General features: G+C 33.0%; 1 protein-coding gene across 6 annotated transcripts in view; it reads left to right on the forward strand.

Annotated features, from left to right (window-relative positions):
• Positions 1–17,502, forward strand: part of GRIA4 (glutamate ionotropic receptor AMPA type subunit 4) — a 367,574-nt gene that overhangs the window by 292,545 nt on the left and 57,527 nt on the right. For 4 of the 6 annotated variants that reach the window (XR_002730888.3, XM_023208149.2, XM_023208148.3 and 1 more), the window contains 4 exons: positions 899–1,009; positions 9,137–9,343; positions 14,864–15,234; positions 17,183–17,381. Coding sequence is in view for 5 of the 6 variants with exons in the window: in XM_023208149.2 (XP_023063917.1) it covers positions 899–1,009; positions 9,137–9,343; positions 14,864–15,234; positions 17,183–17,381 (888 nt within the window). In the remaining variant the exon portion in view is untranslated. Of the gene's footprint in view, positions 1–898; positions 1,010–2,309; positions 3,549–9,136; positions 9,344–14,863; positions 15,235–17,182; positions 17,382–17,502 lie in introns of those variants that run through there. The other 2 variants (XM_023208152.2, XM_023208153.3) reach the window with 2 other exon arrangements.

Below are 17,502 nucleotides of genomic sequence, written 5' to 3' on the forward strand. Positions count from 1 at the left end.
ATCCTCATCTCTAAAATGTGGATAATAATTGTCCCTACTCCATACTTGCTGTGTGTATTAACTTTAAGATTCATACTTTTAAAAAGCATTGAGTACATTGTCTGCCTCAGAGCAAGCACTCAATATGTAATAGCCATTATTATTGCTTAATGGTCTGCAAAAACCAAAAAATCCTAAATTTCCATTAAGATCCCATTGTAGCTTACTACTTTTCAGAGTACTTAAGTAATTACTTAATTCATTTTTAAGAAAAAGTGTTTGACTTCTAAATAAAAAAATAATAATTTAAAATGAAAAAATACAAATTTAAATGTAATATTTGAAAGCAAAAGCATTGACCATTAATATTCATCTCTGATGTAGTTAGCATTTCAAAAATGGTAAGATTGTTACCTAGTGGCTAGGTTATATCAAACCTAAAACCATTCCTGTTTTGCTTTAAAAATATGTAAGTTTCTTTTGCTTGGAAATATTCCGTACATGTTCTTCTTATAAATCTGGCCATTCCCTTTACTATACAACCTGTAACTTTATTGATAAAGTCACACAAATTAATTTAGGGGGCACCAGTCTATCTCACTAGAGGAGGGGATCTGCATAAAATAATGCTCCGTGCTCATATTCCTTTTGGAATCACCCGTTCCCAACCTCTTGGCCACTCCACTATTGTAAACAGTAAATTTTCCAAACATGTAACAAGACAGGATCCTTAGCACCAGGAAAACTGGCTCATGAGCAAGTAAGAACACTTCCAACCACTTTTTTTTTTTCCATTGGCTTTTGTTTTGTTTGCTTACATTTGTTTTGTTTGCTTACTTATTCATACCCTTCATTGTTCTAAGAAGAACTAGAGTAAATGCTTCTAAAATATGTTTTCATTATGTTCTCTATTTGGCAGGTTGGTTACTGGAATGATATGGATAAGTTAGTCTTGATTCAAGATGTACCAACTCTTGGCAATGACACAGCCGCTATTGAGAACAGAACAGTGGTTGTAACCACAATTATGGTAAGTGTTGGTCTATGCTTTATGGTGTTCCGTTTTGTCCACAGGCAATTTTAACTTCCCAGCAATGGTGAGCAGGGAGGGCAAAGCTGACTGTTAGCAATGGTGACATGGGTGTTCTGATCCACAAAAGCCTATTGAGGCTTTGAATAGGTTCGTCCTAAGCTTTGAGTACATATAGTACTTTTATTTGTATTATCTTTTGTCACATTGTTGTTCTTGGAAAAATGCTCAGATGTTAAACATTGAGACTGTCAAACTCTAGTTGAAAATGTATGAAATGCTAAGACCCTAAAGCACAAAACAGTGAACATGACAAAGGTCAACCACCAATCACATAAATACATCCAGTAGTAAACATATTATTATTGTTACTATGTTTTTAAAAAGCCAATGTAATAATAATAGTGTCTAAAATTATAATTTTCAGGTAGTTTAATCATTGGATAATGATTTGTATTGCCTGTTTACAATAGCGAAGATGTGACTGTGAAGATTTTAATGAGCATGATTTATATAACTAAACGATTTAGGAATTAATTTTATTTTTATTTTGAATGAGAAAAGGGTTTTCTTCCACCGATTATTTTTCTCATTGACCAGTGAGAAGTACACATTATAGTTTATTGAACTTCTAAAAATTACGAAGAATACGATAGCTTCATTCGGCCACATCACAAAGTGAAAAATCCTCTAAATTTTAAGACTGCTTTTTCAAAGAGATTCTGATAAAATTAACTTTTAAATAATAGAATATCTTACATATTTTTCTCTTCTAAAGTCAAATATGCCCTTTAAAGTCAACGCTAGTCAAAAGAGATCAACAATTGGTGACCTTTTCTATCTCATTTAAAGTTACATATACTCAGCTCACGTCTCTTTAGGCAAAACAAATTTTAAATTATTTATGGAAATCTTACTCTAAATAAATGGAAATATTTTATGTAATTTAGCTTTTAGATTTGTCATTTTAGTTTCAGGTTTTTAGTAATGTTGAGTTGTTCCCAAAAATGATATTAAGGTTAAAGCATGAAAATGCCAGAGAGAAGCCTTCCTATGTTACACTTAGTTTTAACCGCGTTGCATCACCAGTCAGCAATTTAATGTAATCTGACAAGCCTTCAGCAGACGTTTATGATTTTAGAACGCAAACCAACCAACAGAGTTTTTGTGTAAACCTTCTAACTTAATTGTGTAATATTTGCATGGGACTTGAAAGCAATATATATATATGTATGTTTCTTTTCCTAAAAAAGACACAGTAATGGAAAGTCATACTTCAGTACAGTCCTCCTCTTTTCAGCCTCTGATGAAGAATCCTATTTTAAGAAATTGATCAAGAAAGAAAAGAGTTCCACGCTGTTCGACCATTCCTAACTAAAGCTCAAGTCTTGTTCTCCAGTGTAGTAAATTTAAGCTTATTTTTCATGTGGGATTCTTCTTGGATGACCAACTCTGGACTACCAGAAAAAAAATTTTTTTTAAGTTCTGTGACTTTTCTGAGATACTAGAACAAAAGAAGAATTAATCTTCATCTTTCTCAAGAAATAGATGTTGACAAACAATCATTTAGCGATTCTGACGTATCAATTCCCCTATCTTGAAATGAGGTCACTGTACGTAAATGATGGAATTATATCACTCCATTTCCAAGGGTAGATTTTCTATAAGTAAATATCTTGGAATTTGTGTGCTTGTTTTCTCAATATATACAGTTGTTTTCTTTAAAGATCTCTTGGAATTTTGCCTGTTCTGTGTGAAATAAAGTGTTTTAATGTGCATTACATGTATGATATAGAGAATCTCCTTTCCCTCCCTATTATTAAAGAGACTGGACAAATAATTCTTAAAACCAAAATACTGAATTAATTTTGCAAGCATGGCTAGTTTTCAGGAAGCATGCTATCAAAAAAAGACTAAAAATGACTAAAAAAATCCAACTGTTTTCTATATATATATATATATATATAGAAATATATATATAAAGGATATTCTGTAAAGTTATATGTTGTTTGACAGTAAAGTCATCAATATTTTTGCTATCAAAATAGTATAATACTAGCATCTGTCTTTTTGTATGAAAATGTAATCTTTATATAAATAATACCTCTGGTATTTGCAACTGCATAATCATTCAGTAATTCAAAAAGACATATACTAGAATCCTTTTTCTGAAAGTGTTCCTTCAATTTGCTTTTGTTGAAAATGGTAGTCCAGGACCTATAATATACCTCCACTTCCTTCATTATGAAAGAAATCCCTTGTAGATAAACAAGATGTTGGCATCTGCATGTAACTATCCCCAAATTCAATTGAAAACTCCCAATACAGATGGAATTGGCTAGACATTTTAATATATGGGATACCTATATCTAGATATAGAAGAAGGCTGAGAGGAGCACTGGATATAATTCATTTTGATTGATATTGATATGGTGTTATTGTTTTTCCAGTTGTCTGTCCTTTGTGTATGTTGTTATTTATATGTTAATATACTGTAACACTATATGCTATTGCTAAATAAAATTGATTGAGAAATTCAGTTACTCATAAATATTTCTTGAGCGTCTGCTATGTGCTAGGCACAGTTCTAGGTCCTGGGGATATGTCACAGACAAAAATCCTGCACTCAATGAAACTTATAGTATATTCAGAGAAAGCAGACCAGAAACATAATTAAGAATTATATTAGCTATCTTTATTAAATATAATGTAGCGTTAAGTTTTTATGGCTGTTGAAAGTTATCTTGTCTTATAACAGTGTTGTATATCTTCAATGTGATTTTCATTTTAATAATAAATTTATTCTACCTGACTATAATCATACTGAAATACCACAGCAAAATCTAATAGAAAAAAAATTAATATCATCATTTTTATCTTTAAGTCTTGTTGACTAAAAATTTTACAAAATCAATAAAATTTATAAGACTGTGACCATATTGATTTAACTTTTTGTATTAAAAGTAATAATTTCTGCAAATAACCCAAAGAAGCCATATCTATTCCATGTGGTTTGGATAAATACAGCAATTGAGGGAAAAGCCGTTTACAGTAGATCTTGGGAGAAGGGAGGGTGGTGTTTCCCTCTGTGATCTTACTACTTTCGTGGCTATTGAACTCTCTGGAAAAGGGGAGATAATACAGTGAAGTTTCAGACGAGCTCCTTTTTTTCCCAAGGCTTTACTACTGAAGTTAAGAGATGCTTATGATGCATTGCTCAACTACAAAGATATTTCTTACCATCTCATGAACATAACAATCCTTTAAGCAAACTTTCCGTAAAACCAAATGTATTCACTCCAGTATCAGAATTACGTTACAAGCCTAAAAGCAATTATCCTTATCACACATAGATCTTTAGATCTTTCCAGAGCTTACTTTTTGTACTTTTTATAACATGCTTGATATTTTTTCTTCTCTATGTAAAATTCTGTAGATGCACTATACATATGTATGTGCATTATAATAACATACACATGCATATTTATATAAAAATACTGTATTATATATACATACATACAGAAAATTAAAATGTATTTTCTTCCTTATAAAAAATATTAATTTTCCTCTTTCACACACATCACTCACTGAAGAGCTTATAAATCAGTTTTTAAATAATTTTGGCTAAATTTAAATTTTTTCAGCCATTAGATTCACTCATTTTTTTCTGAATTGAATAATAATATCTTAATCTTCACTTTTAAGAATTTTATCTATGGGATAAATTATCTACATCCATTAAGATTTTTGGAGAAAACCAAATATCCACATAGAAAACAACATTGGTTAACACGGATCACATTGTTGTAACAACTTTTAATAGTAATTGTAATAATTATATTTGTGATGTTTAGAAAATTTTGAAGCCTTTCTAATATTTTGTTTTGATAGTTCCACTTTTGCTAAATACAAATAATCCAAAAAAATTTCCTTGGTAGGAAAATTATATTTTATTTATTAAAAATCATCTTAATTAATTTATATAAATACTTCCACAAGTAAGCCCTAATGTAGCAGCTTTAAACAGAGAATGACTTCTTTCCTGAAAAGCAGAGCAGATGTAGAACCCCATTCATCATAGAAACTACCTTAATATAAAACTCCTGGTCATTAAGAAGAAATGCATTTTAAGTAACTTAAGAAATTACTGTCCTGCAAAGCATAGTAGTTGATAATAACCATGGCAGGTTATATACATAAGACAGAAATAAGAGGTTACTCTATCCTTCTGATCATTTCATTTTTATTCAAAATCTAACACTTGGGAATTCATAAGGCTGTTTTACAAAGATACCCCCACAAATCCTCCTTAATGATTTGCCATAATTTATTTATTATATTGAAAAGACTTTGTATTTTCTTCCCTTTTAGTAGCCCCCAAACTTTGTATTAACTCTAATATGAAGTGTTCGAAGAGCTACTTGCAGACAACTTGTCAGATTGAGCATGGAGGAAATGAAGAGGTTGGGTGAATGTTGAGTATTTGCTACTCTTTTGGACTTGACATGAAAGGAAAGCAAAGCAAAATGAGACACAGTCAAAGAACCAGCAGAGCTGAGCAACCATGAGCGACATTGTTCAAGGAAAGCCTAGCCGTTCTCTCTTTTTAACCTCCCCACCTCCTTGGGTGCGATCATGTCATTTCTTTTATGCTGTCTGCATCACTCATCTTGAATCTCAGTAATTATTTATGCCCCTGGATAGGCAAAAAAATCTAACATCTGCAGTAAGCTGAAGTCTTTTCTAGTCTTTGTTGGTTTGCTTGGCAGGAAAACAATGATCTGATGGAACCCTACTGTCCAAAATAAAAAAGAAAGAAAAAAACTGAAAAAATGAAAGAAGACATTAAAAAATATTTTACTCATATAGACGTGGGCCTGCTTCAGAAGAGATAACCTAGCATTTGTTAATATTTACTTTCCTTTAGAAAATTTGAATCAGAATTTCTGATAAAATTACTTTATAATGATAATGATACTGCTATTTAGGAAACACTGATAGGCCAGGATATCTTTGTATTTATTTAGTGCGTTCTCTATGCCAGACACTATGAGAAGAAATTGAAAGGTTTTTATCTACACTGTTTACATAGAAGATCATATGAAGAATTTCATAAAAATGCAGAAATGCATTTCTTTAATCTTCTTCCCTCATTAAGTCATATGAAATCTCAATTAATGGCACATATTTTAATAAATGCAATAAGTGCTTCAAAATTTTCCAGATATTTCATTAAGTCATATGGAATCTCAATTAAGTGCACGTATTTTGATAAATGCAATAGTTTCAAAAATTTCCAGGTATTTCAAAATTGGCTAAGCACAGTGGCTCACACCTATAATCCCAGCTGTTTGGAAGGCTCAGGCTAGTGGATCACTTGAGGCCAGGAGTTCAAGACCAGTCTGGCCAACATGGTGAAATTCCATCTCTACTAAAAATATAAGAATTAACTGGGAGTGGTGGTGTGCACCTGTAATCCCAGCTACTTGGGAGGCTGAGGCAGGAGAATCGCTTGAACCTAGGAGGTAGAGGTTGCAGTGAGCTGAGATCGCACTACTACACTCCAGTCTGGGTGACAGAGCACAGCTAGACTGTCTCTCAAAAACAAAAACAAAACAAAATATCAAAATGCAGGATCAGCTCCCACCTCTTTCACTTGTTAGCTCTGTGAAATTGAACAACTGGCTTAACCTCCCTGAGTCTTCACTGTCCCATCTGCAAAGTGGGAAATGCCTACCTCAATGTGCCAGTGTCAAAAGTAAATGAAAAGACATGAAGAACTTTACATTGTGCCCAATACATAGTAAGCACTAAATAAGTAAGAGCTACCATTGTTTTTCACTACTATATTTTATTATTGTTCCCCACACCTTATACTCCTTTGCCATTATTACAAAAAAAAAAAAAAAACAGTGACTTTGATTGCAAGAGAACAAGGGGCATACTTTACTTATTTTTGTGTCCCTATCACCCAGCAAACTTCCTGGCACACAGTAGCTGCTTAATCAATGTTGGATTAAATAACAAATATGTAGCTTTTATTGAAGTAAATTGTTCATTATATAATGTAGAAGGCATTTAGCAAATTAGATTATAAATACCAGCTAGAGAAACTTGTACACACAAGCTAATACAGTAATATATGTATTTGAGTACAAAAATTCATGTGTTCAAATATTGCAGACACTTGTGAATTGACCTTCAACCGCAGTACCAAATGGAGCCTTAGCTATACCCCTTTCGAAAAATTCTTAAACTTGTTACACATATAGATGATAGTTGTACAGCCATTTCAATCTGAATTGAAGCATTTTACAAATATGTGGCTCTTGTTTTTTTCTAAATACTCTTCCATATTTTAAAATGGTTATTGTAAAAAAAAAAAAGAGAGAGAGAGAAAGTAAGAATTAGCTCCCAATGACTATTAATATTCTATAGCATATTTTAGAAAATAATAATGCTTTGCAACAATTCACCAGCTTTATAACCACATTTATAGTTTGCTAAACTCTTTACATTTTCACAATGTTTTCCATAAGCTACTGCATAATTTTCATCTATCTAAAGAAGAGACAATTTGTTGCCTTAATTTTATGCATGGAAGAACTTTTTACCCAATTCCAGGGTTAGAATATTCATCAAATTCAAAAAAGTTGGAGGTTTCTGGGTCATTTGTCCGTGCCAACCTAAAGCAGGATTTCAGAACACAGTAGAAGGAGCAATCCTGGACAACTGCCCACTGTAGAATTATTTAGGGTATCTCTATGAGAAAATAAAATGTCCTATAATTCACATGTTTTATTAAATTTTTAAAAGAAGTTCTACATTTATGAAGTACTGAAAAACAATATCAGAATTAGTGTAGGTTGCCGTGTTATTCATCCAAAGTAAATTGCCTTCTATTCTAGAATTTTAAGAGCAAATTCAACTTCCCCAATTATTAATTTTCTGGGGAAAAAGAAAATACTTTTATGAGAGATTACCAAATAAGTGTTACAGTACAATTTTATAAAATATGAATACATTATCTCAATAATGTTGTAGCCAAAGGTGGCCACTCCTTGACTGCAAATGACTGGGAAAACTCAGATGTGACCAGGGACTCTCTCAATATTATGTGTTCAGCAGGTCTATCTTTGTTTGGTGGCTTTAGGTGCCACTTACAAAATCAAGTGCTTTTTGCTAAAATGTCTCTTTAGTGCACGTCTTTTAATGGTTTGGTTTAAGGGTGTGTGTTGTGTGTGTGTGTGTGTGGTGTGTGTGTGTGTGGTGTGTTTAACTGAAAACTGTAGTAATTATCAGCCACTGATAACCTTTTTCACTTTATCAGGATTTCCATCATAATTATTCATCAAATTTTCTGTCTCACTTGCTTAGAAAACTAAATGGGAATATCACCTCAGGTGTATGCTCATTACAACTGGAGGAAAATTATCAGCATCACTAGGGAAATGTTTTATAATAGAACTAAAGTTCATGGAGCACAAACTATATTTAAAGCCAAAATATTGGACATTAGGAAAGCATATTTAATGCAAATAACTATTTAAGAATTTTTAACCATTAATTCATTTTTTCTTTGAATGATAGTGTACCAAGTGCCTGCTCTGACAAAGGCATCTTGCTAAACGCTAGAGATCAAAGAAAAATGATGTAACCTTTTTCTTAAAGGAAGTCACAGTTGAATGTGGCTAAATAATATGGAGACTATCGAAACCTGTGACCTTGAATTAGTCTTTTATTAGGTGAAGCTGACTAATGAATAGTCTTCAATTTCATGAAATATTTTAGAAATACTCATTTCATTGCCAAACAAGATAATTTATGCTTCTCTAGATAATTAGTAACTGACGCTTCTCCCATCACAGTCATAGTGCTAGGTTTTTAATACTTACTCCAATGGAAATTTAAAAATTTCCATTTTAGCATCCAATGCAAAGCAATTTAATCTCTGCTACCCATACTTATATATTCATCTGTTTTATTATTGATTTCTAGCTACACAAAATCAGTATGTGTGCCAATACTAAATACAATATTTTGTCAAATTCTGAAATTGGAAATTTACATAAGGTTTTTCAAATGTTTTATAATTTCTCCTTTACAGTTCTACTTCTCTCATTATAGGAATCCCCATATGTTATGTACAAGAAAAATCATGAAATGTTTGAAGGAAATGACAAGTATGAAGGATACTGTGTAGATTTGGCATCTGAAATTGCAAAACATATTGGTATCAAGTATAAAATTGCCATTGTCCCTGATGGAAAATATGGAGCAAGGGATGCAGACACAAAAATCTGGAATGGGATGGTAGGAGAACTTGTTTATGGGGTAAGCAAATCAACTTATTGAAGAATTTACTTACATATACCTGAAACTTCTTTTCCCCTGGGCACATAACAATCTTTAAATGTCTATTACTGTTTAATTTGCCGCTACATTCCAAGAAGCATAATCAGTGTTCAAATCTTTCTTTATTTTATTAATAATGCAATCCACAAACAATGAGAAAAACTGATACTTGATAAGATCAAAATCAGAAAGAAGATAAAAATTCAGAAAATGCAGTCCTAGTTTTTTTAAACGACTTCAGGATCTGGAGTGACTGTTCTTTTAAGTTTGATGCTGCCGTGTATAGAACTACAAAACAAATCTAATATTCATCTGGTATTTGTATTTGATAACTGTAGGAACAGGTTTCCTTCAACCATATAAAGATGGTCATTATTTTAGATAGTTATTTATACCTCCATTGTTTGTAATTACTCATAGATATCTTTTAAGTAATTGGTGAGGCAATCACTATATTACTTTATCCTCTATTAAATATTCATCAATAATGTCAGATTCTTACACTTCTGCTGAACACAGTAAATTTAAACTTCATGCAGTGCCATCATTTTTTATACTAGTATACATAGCAAAACACAAAAGCTAGAATTTATTCCAAAGTGGATCTCACATGAAAGCATGTTGTGCCCCTCCCTTGAGTGTACTTGATATTGAGGGTACATATTCATAGCTGAGGGCAAATACAGCATAAATGTTCCTGCCTAAATCAGAGCAATATCAAGATCAATGTCTTCAGCTACCACTGCAAAATGTCAAAATCAAACTGGCAATTATCACATGCTAGTGATAGCATACTATTTCAGAAGTACAGAAACCAAATCTGTAGCTCGTAGGAAACTCTATTCATCGAGTAACCATTAAAATAACATATACTTGAAATGTAATATGAAATTTCCTAAAAGCCAACTTATATTTCACCTTCAAAATGTAGTCTGATTAATCCTCACAAGACCACTTTGAAATGGAGAATTACACAGAATCATCCTTCTTCAGAAAATAATAAAGATAGAAAGCTTTAGAACATAACTGAAGTCCTAGGAAGGACTCGCTTTCCAAGTCAGAACTGCAATTCAACAGTTTCATGATTCTGCATCTTGCCTTTTAGACCATGAAGCAATGAACATTCTTTGCACAGTACAGTAAAGTAGCTAAAACCTCTGCAGAATAAGGAAATTGTTTGACATTATGAAGCAACTGGTTAGTTTTATATCCATAGGAAAGAATTGCTGACTGCTTAGGTGACTCTAAATGAGAAAAAAAAAAAAAAAAAGAAGTTTAAAAAAATAGCAAAATGTATTTTACCACAGAGTTCATTGACTGTTTCATATTGAGCTTTAAATTCCAAAGGAAAAGGGTTTCTAAAGCATTTGTTTTTTGGTGAATATTTTAAACTTTTGATACAGTAAGTATAACTTAGATGTTAATATTATTGAAGTTGTTAGAACTACTGTAAGTCATTCCCTTTAGAAAATACTCTTGCATATTTCATCTCAAAAAATCATACTTGAATTACCAGTTAGTTATGAACAGCATAACCGACGTGAGTTACTTTCTGGGGGCACTTGTCATACATCTCTTCTCTGGAGTCCCTACCCACTGGGAAACTCAGACTCACTCTTTTGCAAGTGTTCTGACCACATTTCATTCAGGGCAAATTGTTTAAATAATGAAAACAAAGGATATGAAGGGAGTAGCATAATTCGTGAAAAAGTTATGTCAGTCCTATACATGTCACAATAACAAAAAGTCCCAAAGTTATGCAGTTCTCAAAGAGACAAAAGATAACATAATGGCTATTAATATTATATTCATATTCATTCCTCAGCCAGTCTGCAAGTGGTTAAAGACTCCAATCTCTGATGCTTGAGTTGTCCACTCTTTTCCCAAAAGGAATCTTCTTCCGGGTCTCTTACACATTCCACAGTCTAGGTACTTTCCATTTTGGTGTCTGCAAAGTCTATACTTGTTTCTCAACGGTTTTTTTTTGTTTGTTTGTTTGTTTGTTTGTTTGTTTTCCTACTGCTAACACATACAGAGGGCCTGGTTCCCAGGGCTCTAGTAAAACTAAATCCATTCTCTTCTATAGAACAAAGCCTAATATGTCTAAATGATTAACTTTGCAAAATTATTAAATTTGGATTCATTATATTTTTTTACTTTACTCCTTGCAAACTTTGTTGCTATAATTGTAATGAACAGATTGTCTGTGAAGCATTTACATGTTATCCAACACACCATGTGTGAGACCCAGAAATCCAGAACCTCTCTCACACTCAGGTCCTTTTTGCTACCATGCCTGTGCAGTAAAGCAAGTTCACCTGATTTCCTGCAGTGTGCTGCTTCAGGGTCAACTCCTGGGCCTCTACCACACTTGGGGTGTGTGTGTCTGTGTGTGTGTGTGTGTGTGTGCGCGCGCGCGTGTGTTAATCCAAGGGAATAATTCTCAAAGCACATTCCAGTAGCACCAGAATTACCTGTGGGAGACATTTTACACACTGAAATTTGGAAATTACTGAGAGGTCATGAAACAATGCACATGCAACATCCCCGATGTTGGCAGAGGAAGCCCATGTGTGACCTATCTCTACTAGTCTCTTCCTAGACTCTCCCATGTCTCTAATTTTTGAAAGTGTCCCTCACTGGACATGGATGTCACCACCTTCATCCAATGTTCACTTTCTATGGCACTTAGTTTTCTGTTCAGAAAACACCTGTATTCCTCTTTATGTGTCTTTTTAAGGCTTCTTCCCTCACTAGTGGGAGCTTATATAAATTAAAAATTTCAGAAGATACCTCATAGAACAATGTAGTATGTGAAAGGAGGCATTTCAAGTAAGTGAAAAGATGTGTTATTTATTTATTCCTATTGGTACAGGAGGATGACTACTTGGAAAATTAACAATTTTCTAACACTTCATCATCGAAGATACCAAAAAGTGATAGGAGAATTACAGATACTAGAATAAAATATATAATATTGATAGGAAAATGATTTTTCTAAAACATGAAACCAAAGGCTGAAAACACACAAAAAATAATTTTATATGGCTACGACAAAATTTAAAACCTATGAAAACAAGGAATTAAAGAAAACACATGGAAGAAAACACGTGCAAGAAAACACGTGGAATTAAGTTATGGAAACAAAACAATTGATCATTAGGGGAAAAAATTGCAATATATATGGGAAATAAAAGTGAACATTTTAAATATATTTTAAAGTGCTCACAATTTAGGAAGTAAAAAAAAAATGAATACTCAATATGGAAAAGTGGGGGCAGATTATGATAGTAATACATAAAAGAACAAGTAGCTATTTGTTTTATAATAACAAATTCAAATTAGTACAAGGAGATCTAATTTCCTTCCAGATAATTGGGGAAGACAAGTAAAGATAAACAGGTCTTTTCTGAGGTTTAAGACTGAGCATGCCTTTACATAGTGCTGGAGACAGTAGAAATTTGCATACTATTTCTGGAGAAAAGTTGGGCAAAGCACATTATAAGCATTAAAAAGATTATTACTGTTTAGACTGGCCATTCCATTTCTAGAAAATTATCTTAAATAATTAAAACATGTGTTAGGATTTGTCCTCAAAGATGTTGCATAGCTTAACTGTTTTAAATTTTATAAAACTGGAAACAATATGAATATCCCTTAAACTTAAAAAATGGTTGAGTATATTTTGACATTTTTCCAATAAAGCATTTGCAATCATTAAAACTTACTTTTAACTTGTATACTGAAATGGAAAAGTGTTCATTATATTATTGGAGAAGAGAAAGAGAATTGTAAGATGTAATGTTCTACATTATTCCTTTTTAAAAGAAATTAAAAATACTCTTCATAGAACAAAGTCTTTCAGAGTATATAGAAAGAAAAAACAAGAGTAGGTGATGGGAATAAAGGTAACGTTTCCTAATGGGCTGGGTCATACTAATAAAATCATGAAAATGTACTGATTCTTCTAAAGCTAGTTCACATATTACTTATGCAACAAAAATTATACACATAATGATAGCTATGGGGAAAGTAATAACCTTCCAGCAATGGTCTAACTCTTGTATATATGGGCTTTTATGATGTGAACAAAGTTTATTCCCTCTTAAAGGTCAATTCTCAGTCACCCAGGGAGACGTGACTAAAACGTACCTTCCCCATTCTAACCCCGCAGTTGCCCTTGTATCAAGCCCTTGGCCACTGTATAGAACCAGGAGTCCGAGGATATGTAGGAGTCATTGTAAGAGTGGCAGCCTCTATATAATAATTTTGTATGTCTGAGCATGTTTCTGGTTCCATTTTAATGTCAAGTATATTCCTTTTAAAATAAATTATCAAAACTCTCTTTTATTTGCAGATCATGTGATAGTTTAGTTTTCACACTACACTTGATTCCATTTGATTTTAGAGGTGGGGTGATTTACACTCTACACCTTATTTCACTTGATTTTAGAGGTGGTGGTGATCTAACAGAAGCAGCCCAGGCTCAAATCCCAGAGCTGCCATGATGTGTGAATCTCCCTTCTCTGAATCTCAGTTTCATCATCTAGACAATGATAAGTATACGATTCTTATGAGGACTAAAAGAGAAGCTATTCAAAATATTTAGATCAGCATCAGATCAGCATCGGCCACAGAATCCCTTAATAAATGCTCACTATTACCTTATTAAGGCTTCCATAAATAATCACAATAACATTATGAGGTAAACAGGGAAAAAGTATCCTCATTTTACAGCTATAGAAACAAGCTCAGAAAAATTGCTCAAAATCACAGAACTCTGAAAATGGAGGCTAGTGCCTTATGATTATATCTGAGAAATGAGTCTACTGTTTTTCAAAATCTTTTTTTTTAATGAAGGTGGAGAAATCAAAATATGTGAATATCAAGAAATAAATGCCAATTTCCAGATTTTTGTGTGTGTGCTGAGTTGGAAAATATCGTCAAACAACGCATTTTCTTTTATCATACAAGCACAGGCTTTATGATCTGTTTTCTCATAGCTGGAAAGGAATAAAAAAGAAAAGACTGTTTGAAATTTGCAAGTCATAATATTAAGGGATGGCCAAGTAATGAATCAGTGGCAATGCTCCAAATGAAACAGAAAAGGCTGCAACATAGCAGCGTTCCTGGCCAGGAAATTCACAAATTCAGCCATATGGAAAGACTGTCAAGTCTCCTCTGCAGTGTCCCCGATCCTTAAAGACTAATACAGTAATTTGAGTTGAACTTATTTTTGCTTATCCACTCTTTTTCTGTTTTCTATCCTTTTATCTAATTACTGGAACCTATAAAAATGTTTTGTGCAACTTAAGTAATATCTTATGAAAAAAGTACTATTTATTTTCATATCTATCACTAGTCTTACTCATTTTTGGCACTCCAAAAATAAATGTAGAATAAATGCATGACTGGTTAGCTTTAAATGGATCATTCCAATGCTAATTGCTTCATGAAATTCATTAACCTATGTGTCTCCATGTGTTTTTTCTCTTATAGAAAGCAGAGATTGCTATTGCCCCTCTGACAATCACTTTGGTACGAGAGGAGGTCATTGACTTTTCTAAACCCTTCATGAGTTTGGGCATATCTATCATGATCAAAAAGCCTCAGAAATCCAAACCAGGAGTGTTTTCCTTCTTGGATCCTCTGGCCTATGAGATTTGGATGTGCATAGTCTTTGCCTACATTGGTGTCAGCGTGGTCTTATTCCTAGTTAGTAGATTTAGTCCATATGAGTGGCACACAGAAGAGCCCGAGGATGGAAAGGAAGGACCCAGCGACCAGCCTCCAAATGAGTTTGGCATCTTTAACAGCCTCTGGTTTTCCCTGGGTGCTTTTATGCAGCAAGGATGTGACATTTCACCCAGGTTAGTTTCAAATCTCTTAAGTTCTTCACCAATTTCCCAGTAATTCTAAATGTTGTGCAGATTATCTCTCTACATGTTCTTTTCCTGAAGACAGAGGACTATTTGAAACACAGAAAGGACTTGCAATTCCCAAAGAGCAGTTTCTTCCAAGTTAGTACAAAATGTGGATATATCATAAACATTAACTTTCTCAATAGCAAAGAAACTATGCAATCCATCAGAACTCTCAAAAATCATTTAGTATTAATATTTCATTCACTAGTTTGACAAATAGAAACTGAAACCTAAATTGTGGAATAGGAATTCATTTCCATCTTGTTTCCTTTTAAAAAACAAACACTTTTGCTATTATTGCAATTTTTTCCTATTATTGTTGTTGTTGCTCATTTTCAGAAATTAATGTTGGACTTAATTCTCATCTCACATAGCTTAAGGGAGATACCTGGAACCTGAGTCAACATAGTAGGTACCAGATATACATTGTTTTATATAGCAATGAATAAATTAGCTAAGCAATAGGCAAAAAGCCAACCATGCAAACACTATGCTAGTTTTATGGAAATGTTTTTCACTATCTGTGGAGTCATGGCTCCCTTCCTTTGAATACCAATAAGATATAATTTAACCATTATATTCACCAAAAATGCAACCTTCTTTTGCAAGAAAAAATACCTTATTTTTCTCATAAAGTAGCTGAAGGTGTGAAAAGTACTTGCTTTAATTGTTGACTATATATTAGCTTCACAAATATGTAGATTTCTTCCTTTTTAGAAATGTATGCTTTCTCAAAAAAGAGACATTTGGGGCACAATGCAATTTGTGTTTCTTAAGACCTAGGAAAATTATAAATATGCTTAAATTCCAGTAACATAGGAATCTGGCTCGAAAACTTTCAATTAATGAACTAAAAAGAAATCAAAGTAAATCAAGTAATGGTTTTTAAAAGCCAGGAGTAAGCAAATACTAAGTTAAACCCAATAGGTGTCTCTTTTATAATAACAAGTAGTATAATAAGGGAGTATTTTAACTTTGTAAATGCCATGAAAAATATGAAATCATTCTTCAAGTTTTAAAACAAATGTTTTAAAACAATTTGCCACAGGAATTTTAAGTAGTTTGATGGTTACGATAAGTGAGTTCAATGATGAACATTCTCTGAATTTTTTTACTCACCCACTTCTCACATTTGCTGTGCACTCACACTCACCCACACATCCTTGATACCAGAGAAAGAGTGAAGAGAGAAAATCGTATATCAGTGTGTAAAGATGCTTTGAGACATGGTTCAACCTCCACTTAGCTCAGGAGTGGACTATCAAGCAAACAAACAAAAAAATCCTCAACTATGGTCACTTCAAGACCAATTCTAGACCCTCATCTCACCTTGGCCTAAGTTCCATCATCCTGGCAGGGCTCTGACTGAAGGTAAAAACAAGTTCTCTCCTTCAGTCTCAGAAAGGTATCTACCAACTTGCATCAAATCTAAGACCCCAGTCACTGTTCATATATATTGCTACTCTATGTACCACAAAGAGAGAAATAATGCTGCCAATTAAACCATGATACTATGTTTTATCTCATCAACCATAGGCTGCATCCTAATTTCAGAGATGCTAAGAAATGAGGGCAGGAGAGTATTAATGAATTCAACTAAGTATTCCCCTTATGCAGCTGAAGAAAAGCTATTAAGTTTTACATTTCTGCCATATTCTTTAAACAATAAAAAGGAAATGGTTGTCATATTTTCAGTGGCATTTATATATTAAATACACCATAGAAGATATCAGATTATACAGAAATCTAGAATCATTCTTGAGTAGACTCTCAGAAAATAAAACAATACTTGCAATCATGATTTTTAAATGTGCATGGTGAATTGATGGTATTTCTTTTCTTTCTCTATGTTGGTTAGAGAAAGGAAAATGTGCATTATTTTATCCATGTTTAGATCCCTCTCAGGTCGAATTGTTGGAGGTGTTTGGTGGTTCTTTACACTCATCATTATATCATCTTATACTGCTAACCTCGCTGCTTTCCTGACGGTTGAGCGAATGGTCTCTCCCATAGAAAGTGCAGAAGACCTAGCCAAACAAACAGAAATTGCCTATGGAACACTGGATTCAGGGTCAACAAAAGAATTCTTCAGAGTAAGTTAAGGGAAAAACTAACAATGAAATGTTTATCATTTTGAAATTCAGGCAATTTTTACAACAATTATATCATGGGGCTTTAGCTATTATAAGGTTTACAAACACAATGGTAATAGCT

This window comes from Piliocolobus tephrosceles, chromosome 13 (assembly GCF_002776525.5).
Source record: "Piliocolobus tephrosceles isolate RC106 chromosome 13, ASM277652v3, whole genome shotgun sequence".
Taxonomy (NCBI): Eukaryota; Metazoa; Chordata; class Mammalia; order Primates; family Cercopithecidae; genus Piliocolobus; species Piliocolobus tephrosceles.